The sequence below is a fragment of the Lycorma delicatula genome, chromosome 6, assembly GCF_047948215.1.
Source record: "Lycorma delicatula isolate Av1 chromosome 6, ASM4794821v1, whole genome shotgun sequence".
NCBI classification, from domain to species: Eukaryota; Metazoa; Arthropoda; class Insecta; order Hemiptera; family Fulgoridae; genus Lycorma; species Lycorma delicatula.
Window position 1 is genome coordinate 148,918,406 of NC_134460.1, and position 11,062 is coordinate 148,929,467.

Here is an 11,062-nt window from a genome sequence, read left to right on the forward strand (position 1 = left end):
AAGATTAACGTTTAAGCGTACAATGCAATAAAAAGTTAAGCCATTAATGGAATTTTTTAATAGGTGGATTCATCATGGTTGGATTATAGTTGTTTTGTGACGTAGCCGATTTGTTTGTGTTGTTCCTCGTGTCTCACGTGTGTTTAAAATATCAAAAATGTATCTGATGTACTACGTTGATGAAGATGGAAAGAGAGTTTACACGCTAAAAGTAATTATAATTACATTTTTTTCGTTAAACTATACGTCTTTTAAGGAATAAAATGTTATACTTTTGTAGGTTTTTAGTAACTTCAAAAATTGCATGTGGTATTTATGGTGACCGAGAAGCATGGTTCGCGAGGGCCGGAAAAAACCAATGTTTTTGTAACATTTTTCTAATTTCTACTAATTCTAAGAATGTCTAGGATTTTATTTCTGACCCATTTTTGTTATCAGGTGTCGAGTTTTTCTCTTCAGATAACCATTATTAAAGCAGCCCTTTATTTTAATTTTTGTGTTTTCTCGTATTATTGAAGTAGGTAAATTTACTTACTATTTATATTATGAAAATTAATAGTAAATTATGTCATCATATATTTACACTTATATATTTAAATAATATGCAATTATATGTTTTATCAGTGTGTTGTCATTATGTACGTTAATTTTATCCCTAGGTGCTGTCTTGGCAGTACAGGTATTAGGATCAGTGACCTTACTAAATTGAATTTTTGAATCGGTTGTTTGTTATTTCGCTGTTTTTAAGTTTTTTTTTTTTGTCAGTCATTTGACTGGTGCTCTCCAAGATTCCCTATCTAGTGCTAGTCGTTTCATTTCAGTATACCCTCATTTCAGTATATCCTACATCCCCAACAATTTGTTTTACATACTCCAAACGTGGCCTGCCTACACAATTTTTCCCTTCTACCTGTCCTTCCAATATTAAAGCGACTATTCCAGGATGCCTTAGTATGTGGCCTATAAGTCTGTCTCTTCTTTTAACTATATTTTTCCAAATGCTTCTTTCTTCATCTATTTGCCGCAATACCTCTTCATTTGTCACTTTATCCACCCATCTGATTTTTAACATTCTCCTATAGCACCACATTTCAAAAGCTTCTAATCTTTTCTTCTCAGATACTCCGATTGTCCAAGTTTCACTTCCATATAAAGCGACACTCCAAACATACACTTTCAAAAATCTTTTCCTGACATTTAAATAAATTTTTGATGTAAACAAATTATATTTCTTACTGAAGGCTCGTTTAGCTTGTGCTATTCGGCATTTTATATCGCTCCTGCTTCGTCCATCTTTAGTAATTTTACTTCCCAAATAACAAAATTCTTCTACCTCCATAATCTTTTCTCCTCCTATTTTCACAGTCAGCGGTCCATCTTTGTTATTTCTACTACATCTCATTACTTTTGTTTTGTTCTTGTTTATTTTCATGCGATAGTTCTTGTGTAGGACTTCATCTATGCCGTTCATTGTTTCTTCTAAATCCTTTTTACTCTCGGCTAGAATTACTATATCATCAGCAAATCGTAGCATCTTTATCTTTTCACCTTGTACTGTTACTCCGAATCTAAATTGTTCTTTAACATCATTAACTGCTAGTTCCATGTAAAGATTAAAAAGTAACGGAGATAGGGAACATCCATGTCGGACTCCCTTTCTTATTAGGGCTTCTTTCTTATGTTCTTCAATTGTTATTGTTGCTGTTTGGTTCCTGTACATGTTAGCAATTGTTCTTCTATCTCTGTATTTGAACCCTAATTTTTTTAAAATGCTGAACATTTTATTCCAGTCTACATTATCGAAAGCCTTTTCTAGGTCTATAAACGCCAAGTATGTTGGTTTGTTTTTCTTTAATCTTCCTTCTACTATTAATCTGAGGCCTAAAATTGCTTCCCTTGTCCCTATACTTTTCCTGAAACCAAATTGGTCTTCTCCTAACACTTCTTCCACTCTCCTCTCAATTCTTCTGTATAAAATTCTAGTTAAGATTTTTGATGCATGACTAGTTAAACTAATTGTTCTGTATTCTTCACATTTATCTGCCCCTGCTTTCTTTGGCATCATTACTAAAACACTTTTTTTGAAGTCTGACGGAAATTCCCCTTTTTCAAAAATATTACACACCAGTTTGTATAATCTATCAATCGCTTCCTCACCGCACAGAGCAGTAATTCTACAGGTATTCCGTCTATTCCAGGAGCCTTTCTGCCATTTAAATATTTTAATGCTCTCTTAAATTCAGATCTCAGTATTGTTTCTCTCATTTCATCCTCCTCAACTTTCTCTTCTTCCTCTATAACACCATTTTCTAATTCATTTCCTCCGTATAACTCTTCAATATATTCCACCCATCTATCGACTTTACTTTTCGTATTATATATTGGTGTACCATCTTTGTTTAACACATTATTAGATTTTAATTTATGTACCCCAAAATTTTCCTTAACTTTCCTGTATGCTCCGTTTATTTTACCAATGTTCATTTCTCTTTCCACTTCTGAACACTTTTCTTTAATCCACTCTTCTTTCGCCAGTTTGTACTTCCTGTTTATAGCATTTCTTAATTGCCGATAGTTCCTTTTACTTTCTTCATCACTAGCATTCTTATATTTTCTACGTTCATCCATCAGCTGCAATATATCGTCTGAAACCCACGGTTTTCTACCGGTTCTCTTTATTCCGCCTAAGTTTGCTTCTGCTGATTTAAGAATTTCCTTTTTAACATTCTCCCATTCTTCTTCTACATTTTCTACCTTATCTTTTTTACTAAGACCTCTTCCGATGTCCTCCTCAAAAATCTTCTTTACCTCCTCTTCCTCAAGCTTCTCTAAATTCCACCGCTTCATCTGACACCTTTTTTTCAGGTTTTTAAACCCCAATCTACATTTCATTATCACCAAATTATGGTCGCTATCAATGTCTGCTCTATGGTAAGTTTTGCAGTCAACGAGTTGATTTCTAAATCTTTGCTTAACCATGATATAATCTATCTGATACCTTGCAGTATCGCCTGGCTTTTTCCAAGTATATATTCTTCTATTATGATTTTTAAATTGGGTGTTGGCAATTACTAAATTATACTTCGTGCTAAACTCTATAAGTCGGTCCCCTTTTTCATTCCTTTTGCCCAGCCCGTACTCACCCACTATATTTCCTTCCTTGCCTTTTCCAATGCTTGCATTCCAATCTCCAACTATTATTAAATTGTTTTTAAGTAGATATGATTTTCATGTAAAAAATTTCAGTACTTTTGCATTAACCGGTACGTAAAACGTTTTTTTTCATATAGCTAATATAAACGTTAATTAGACGAGCTTAGCAAGCGTAGGTTATATGTAACCAAACATAACCTAAGCTCGCTTCGTTTGCTAATATCTACTAATTAACAATAATGTTTTGATTATTCAAATAATAAATTCAGTAGTTACTGCTTATAGTAGATATTATTTTAATTTGTAAAGTTAGTTCTTGTGCATTAAATAATTAAATTTTATAATCTAATCAAACATAACCTAAAAAGATGTGCGTGCCGATTAATGCAAAAGTACAACGTTTTCTTTATTCTTACAATGACATTTGTTACATTTCAAACTTTATTTTAACTGTTTTCCTGGAAGTAAATTGAAAACTATGTTTTCAAACATAGTTGAAACTAGTTTGCTGTTTCAATTCTTAAACAGCCATTATAAATATATACTGAGGAATTAGTGTATAAATGAAAAAAAAAAAAAAAAATTGAGAAACAAAACATGTGAACTGGATATTTATACCAGTCTAGTTGAAAGAACAAGCATTTATGAATTGATTTTAAGGACAATAATTGTAATTTTAGTCATGGTGGGCGACCTAGGATGAAAATTTCAATAATTCAATTTTGTGTTAACCTTACCATACTTTTGATTGAGATTGCTAAGATTATACTCTCCTTACAGTTTAATACCTCTTTTTATGTAAGTATGAATTATGTTTTAAAACATATTTATTTCATCTGGCCAGGTGTTAAGGTTAACTACTTAAACAATGAAGTTCTTGTCCTTATGTATCACAATGGCTCTAATTATAAATAATCTTTTATTTATTTTTTATTAGTATGATGTAATCTTACAATATTAATTTTAACTTTCTAATCTTGTAACAAATTTATTTAAAATTAAATTAAGTGTTTATACTAATTAAATATGAATATTCTGTATCATTGTATAATAATACACAAATTTTTAGTTGGCATCTTCAAAGTTATTTTATACATAATATTCTTTAATTACTTCTTTTTATTGTGCCATAATGTATTATTTTTTGTGTCATTTTATTATCTGTAAACCTACACATTCTATAGATATAATGCATTCATTAGATTAAATGTCCATTTAACAAAGATTATATAAAGAATGATACTAAATGTTGAAGATAAAACTTGTTTTCATAAAATAGGTCATAAAAAATATTTCTGTTAACATTCCTGTAACTATAGATTTTTCAAATTTTACTGTACAGTCTAGCTGGCTAATATGAGAATGAACCTGAATCTGAGCAATAAATTTCTTGCTGACATTTAAAAAAAACATTGGGAACAATATACCAAATTAAAGCATGTCCTTTTTAATATTACTTTATTATGAACTTGCATAAACTACAAGAATTGAGTTTTGTAATTTGCCAAAAACAAATTTGCATTTTTGCAAATAAAATTTTTAGATTTTTTTCAGAAATTAATTTTCATTATTTTGTGGATTTTTTCTCATAAGTTTGATATTGTTTTGTCTTAATTTTTATGGTATTAACTTTGATGGTTGATGGGTTGTTAAAAAATTATTTATCTGTAGTGTAAGTGTGAGTGAGTGAGAGTGTGTATGTATGGGCATATACATACATACATACTGTATGTGTGTGGGCACACACAGAATAAACTACCAGTAAATATAAGAAATAACAATCTAATTTAATGTTGAAATAGACCAGAGGTATCTGTATGTACAGTTCTTTTGTGAACTACATAAAGTACAGGCCACAAGAGCCCCTATATAATTATAAGAAAAGTTATTTTTTTAATTTTTAAACTATATTTGTAATATTAAACATTACAATGTTTTATCACTTATTGATAGATCTTTTTTTTTAAATAGTGCTTAAGATTAACAAATTTATTATTTGAAAAATTGTATCGCTAGGCCATGAGATTTCAGTTGCTGTAAACATCGTGCGATTGCTAAAATTTTAGGTAACTGTTTAAAATATTTAGCTCTTGTCTGCTAAAAAATAATATTGACTGATTTGTAAAAGAGATTTGTAAATAAATTACATAATAAATATATCCTATAAAAATAGGGAATGGTGAAACAATAACAAAAAAAATTACCTACTAACCCTACACTAAATATTGCTTGAGAATTGTACAATGTTCCATACATTTTAATATTACTTTGGCTTTATCCAACTACATTTTAAATGTATAGCTAATTACATTGGTTTTTTACGATGAAACTAACCCAAGTTTTTTTTCTGAAAAAACTTCCATATTAATGTCATACTTTTATAAAATTTCTGTAAATTTTCCTGTTTTTGAAACTACATCCAGTCATTCACACAGCTGGAAGACCCAATATTATTAATTTTCACTGATGTATGGAAACATATAATACAGCTTTAAATGAGCAGTTATAATTCCACATATGGAATTGTATCATTTAATTAATATGCCTTCATTCTATCATAATGGTAATAAAATTTTAAGAATGTTTTAAAATGTAATTTTTTTATATATAGGTGTCCTACAAAGAAACTTTCAGGAATAGCGAAAGATTTTGCCCTTTTTTCGGATTTCAACTCTTCTAATAAATGCATTAAAGAGCTGAATGCCCTACTGTAATTTTTAAAATCTAAAACTTTTATTAGGTTTGTAGTACAATAGTTTTGTTAAATGACTAAATAAATCCAGAAGATTAAGTTTAAAAAAAAAATGTTTATTGTAGCAAAATAGACAGAAAATTGTATCATTCTTTCTGTACCCAATAAACATTCTGTGGTGTTTATTTACAAATAAAAGGGTCATTTCAACATATTTGTTTTCTGTTGAATGTGAAGTAAATCATCATGTGATTCAGCATAGCCCAGATACTAGTAAAGGAGAATTTCCTATTGCACTGGTTTGTTGTGGCGCTTCCTATGGAAAGAAAATCTTTATCCTTTCTGCCTGCGAACTTGTGTCATTTGCTTCTAAACAATGCTGATAACATTCAATTCTGTTTACTGATGAAGCCAGTTTTATAAGAAACGGAGTCTTCAGTTCTACTAAACAGTTTTATAAGAAACTGAGTCCAATTCTACTAAAATTAGTCATTTATAGAGCGAAGACAAATGCACATGGTACTATGGAAACTAATTTTCAACATAATGTCTGATGTGGCATTATTTATGACAAAGTTGCTGGCTTTTTTGGAAAATATCTTTACTAACTAGATTGCAAATGATTTTCTGACATGATGGTTCAGTGCCACATTTTTTTTTAGTAGCTAGAAGTCACTTGAATGCTAATTTCTTAAACTGGGTCGGATGAATACCAATCAATTCGCCACCGCATTCACTTGACGTAACATCACTATATTACTTCATTTAGGGCCATATTGAAAACAAATAATATACCAACAAAAAGTTATACTAAAGAAGAGTTACTCATTACTCATTAAAATACAAGATGTTTTTGAATTTATACAAAAAGATCCTGAGATGATACAGAAAGCCACCAGAAATGTTTTACATCGGGCAGAGTGCTGTGAACATTGTGATAAAGGGAATTTTGAACAATTACTATAACAGTTTTGTTATTCTGTTACCATTTATCTTTATGTATTTTATCCTATTGTATCCAATTTCCCAGCTCAAATTGCATAAGAAACCACCAAATTTATTTCTTAATTTCGGTCCCAAAAATTACAGAAGGGGCTTCTTTTTATTAGAAGAGCTGAAATCCAAACAAAATCGTTCGCTAACCATAACCCAAAAAACATTTCCAGACCTATGTTTATATGAACTTTTCTCATTATTTTCATCAGTAGAACATGTCTTGAAAGTTTCTCAGTTTCTTCGTGGAACACCATATATACAAAAACACCTCTGCTTTTATTTTACAGTTTGTCATTTTATAATACATTTTTATTGGATTTAGAATGATAATTTATAGTAACATAATAATTCTTTCTTTTTTTTTTCAGAAAATTACCCCTGATGGACAGATGACAAAATCAGCACATCCTGGTAATTTTTTTTGTCTTTAATTCATAAATATTGTATTTATGAAAATAGAAAATTAGTAAAAATTTACATAGTGGTGATTTACTCAACAAAAACACACAGAACTACCAAAAATATCACCAAACAACTAAAAACGAACAACAAAACAAAAAAGTAACAGAACTATTAACAAAAATGGCAATAATAACCACAATACTCAGAGCAAGAAAATGCAACCGCAATCATCAAGAGCTGAACCTTACCTAATTATTTATTACTTAATAATCAAATCATTACTGTTCATAGTTAAGGTTAGCGAGTGAAGCGAACGTAGGTTAAGTTTGGTTATATTATATTATTTAGATTAGATTTGGTTAGATTATATTATTTATTTTCTTATTTATATCTTCAAATATAATGTTTCACTATGATATAAGTTTTTTTTTTTATTATTTTCATTGTGTTATGTGTTATATCACTATGTTAATTTTTACTAATTTTCTATTTTCTGACACCACAAATCATTAAATGAATAAATATTAATTTTGAATGAATTTGATATGTTTTTTGTGATTTTGGAGTGAGGCACCTCAACTAAATAATTACCAAAATTAAATTTTAATCAAATTAATGTCTTAATTTTAAGCCCATTTACATTTTTGAAGAAATTTCTTATAGCAAACAATGTAAATTTTTTAGACAAACAAATCTAATTTACTTTAGTCTTTAGTGATTGTTTTTCTTTCAGGCGTCTTTAGGAGATGTACATTTTGTTTGTTGTAAAAAGTAGTTTTTAAATTAAAAGAAATGATCCTAATCTGGCTAATATTTCAACTGAATTCTAAACATGTGTTTCTCTTACTCAAGAAAATCAGTGGCCAACGATAGAGTAGAACAGGTGACCAGTCACTGAAAACTGACACAAAAGCAACTCAAATTGTTAAGACTTATGTTATGTAAAACATAGTATATTAGTTTCACGTGGTTTGTCAGTAAATAATTAATAATTTTAGATGATTTTAATGATAGAAACAGTTATATAAAAGATTTATTTTCCAACTTGTTCCTTCACAAACTAAGAGTTTTAAGGGCCATATGTTTATTAATCTTTTATGATTTGTCAGAAAATATTTCTCCCAAAGGTTTTACGCAGTCTTTCCTTATGTCATTTAGAGTTATTTTTTTCTCCCTTCAATTAATTGACCATCTCGTGTGAAACAGTGAGTAAACTCACTGCAGTGAGTAAACAAAAATTATTGCAGTAGAGGTATTACAACTATTCTTAAATTTTACATTATGATTTTATACAAAAAATTATCTTTTTTTTTAATATTTCAGCTCGATTTTCTCCTGAAGATAAGTTTTCCAGGGAAAGGATTACTAACAAGAGAAGATTTAATCTATTACCTACACAGCAATCACCGATTGTCTATTAAAGTGTTATTTTTAACTTTACTCAAAAAAGTCCAACTTAACCTAGAAATGAAGTAATGTTAATATTTAATAATGTACATATTTTAATAAAATAACTTTAGTGAGTAACATGTATGTATTTTTTTTGTTTTATTAAAACAAGCCATTTATAAATTTCAAAAGCAGATTGTGAAACTGTACCAAGCACTTTATTGCTTTGGTGATCTCCAAGAACTTTTCCTTGCTATTTTCATGCTTATTTTACATCTTTAGTTTTCAGTTTTCAGGATTTCTACTCCCAGATGGTGGGGAACCAATAGTGTCAGGTTACAGGTTTATTTACAGATATTGTCTTGACTAGGAACTGAAATTGTGTTATTTTATAAATAACCTATATATTATGTGAATAATATACAAGGCGGAAATGTAATGACAGTTACAAATGAAAAGAGACAGGTAAACTAAACAGATATAGCATAAAAGTGCGTTTTATTTGCTACAAAAAACTTACATTTATTTTCCATATATCTCCATTTGTAGCTACATATTTCTGACAATGGTGAACCATTTTCTCATTCCTTCTATAATGAATGCCTGCAAACTTTCCTTGATCCACAACCTCACTGTATCCTTCAGTTAGTCATCCATGGTGAAATGAATATCATTAATATTCCAGTTTAATTGCAGATGGAAGAGAAAACTGTAAGGCATCTGTACTGCAATAGTAGTTAGTACTGAGGATATGGAATAGCTTCATAATTCAATTTCACAAGAGCCTTGGTGGTTCTGTGCAATGTGTGTGGCTGAGCATTATTGTATTGCAGAATTAACAGCTCTGTGGATCATCAAACACACTGGAAGTTTATTCTCAATATTTACTTACCAGCTTCTGATGTATCAAATTTTATTGTGGACCTATTTTTGGTACTTTGTTGAACAATTTCATCACCATGAATAGCTTTAAGTGGTGAGGAATGTCCCAAGCATTAATTTTTTAATTAAAAGATTAAGATCAGTGCACATTGTTTTACATGCATTGATATAACAGGTGTACTCCACTCTATAACAATGTTTGCTGATAGAAAGTGGAAGGGCGTGGGTCAGTGAGTTTTGAAATGTTGTAGTAAGGCAATGAAACTAAAAGATTGAGCACCTGTCATTTTGTGCGACAGTATGTTCTGTTAATATTTCAGTGTGCATTACATTTCAGTTGCTTCCCATATCATATTATTGTTTATTTTTATATGAAATTGTGATTTTGCAGTTTATGTGGTACAGATACTGTAACTTTGCACTTAGTACAGTGCCATATCCAATTATTCACAAATTGCTTTCTGGAAAACAATCTGTATGCAATGTTCTTGCTCAGCATAACTTCAGAAATACATAAGTAATTAAAGAAGAATAAATTAAAAATGTTATTCATTAATGGTTCTGTTTTATATAAAGTAATAAAAGTAAATGTGTTTTGCAGTTTCTTGTAAAATTGTTTCAGTACTAAACCTTGTTTCATGAAACCTTGCACCAAACCAAAACATAACAGTATGATAATTCTAATTTAATTTAGCGTAGTCCATCTGAGAAAAACACAGTAATCTTTTAAAATAATCTGATATGGACACCACATGACTTCCTTGTTCGCCTGTTAAATTACATATACACATATTTTGCTGTACTTCATTTAAACTTATTTCATTTGAAGGTGAGATATGTTCCTACAATTCCTTAATAAAGTAGACAGTTACACGTTTGCTAAAATATTAATTTTTATTAACAGCAAACATTTATACAATTATTAATTCAACAAACTTACCTGAAATATTAGGATATTACTGAAATGTACAGTTTCATACTGTAATATTAGGTTCCTTTATTACTGTATAAATAAATTAAGTCATATCTATCTAGTACTGTTTTTTTAAATTATTATGACAACCATCAACAAAATGAAAACAACAAAAATGAATAATTAGATGTTCCACCAAATCTGATGAGGACACCACATGACTCACTTGTACTCATATTAACATATACACGGTTTTTTTTTAAATGAAAAGTTCATAAAATTTTATTTCACATTAGTAAATTCTGATATTTTTACATTTTTTTTATTATTATTGAATTATTATTGTAAATTCTTTTACAGTCGGAGATTAATAATTAATAATAAATCAACATATTTAAATTAAAAAAGAAAAAAAGGGAGATTAGTCTGATTTGAACCGAATGTGCCTTCCCCTTGTAAGATCAAAATATTTCATTAATTAAAATTTCATTTGGCTATAACTCTGGAACCAATGAAAATAAATACCACTTATGACATATAGTTTAAAGGAAAGCTCTCAATAAGGGCTTATTACTGCAGTTAAGAAAATGTCCAAAATCTACATTTTTTTGGATTTTGGGCTTTTTAGGACACTT

The 11,062-nt window shown here is 29.3% G+C and overlaps 1 protein-coding gene across 1 annotated transcript; it reads left to right on the forward strand.

The window, feature by feature from the left end:
• Positions 1-49: 49 nt before the first annotated feature.
• On the forward strand, positions 50-8,770 carry Nop10 (Nop10 ribonucleoprotein). Its single transcript, XM_075369785.1, has 3 exons — positions 50-211; positions 7,210-7,252; positions 8,567-8,770. Exons 1-3 carry the CDS (start codon positions 158-160, stop codon positions 8,662-8,664), a joined length of 195 nt encoding a protein of 64 aa, XP_075225900.1. The 5' UTR covers positions 50-157; the 3' UTR covers positions 8,665-8,770.
• Positions 8,771-11,062: the final 2,292 nt, after the last annotated feature.

What these genes read in the sequence shown, in the direction of transcription:
- Nop10 (XM_075369785.1), top strand. Translation starts at nt 158, where the DNA reads ATGTATCTGATGTACTACGTTGATGAAGATGGAAAGAGAGTTTACACG. An exon ending in AGAGAGTTTACACGCTAAAA is followed by an intron (nt 212 to 7,209) that starts GTAATTATAATT and finishes TTTTTTTTTCAG; the next exon opens with AAAATTACCCCTGATGGACA. An exon ending in GACAAAATCAGCACATCCTG is followed by an intron (nt 7,253 to 8,566) that starts GTAATTTTTTTT and finishes TTAATATTTCAG; the next exon opens with CTCGATTTTCTCCTGAAGAT.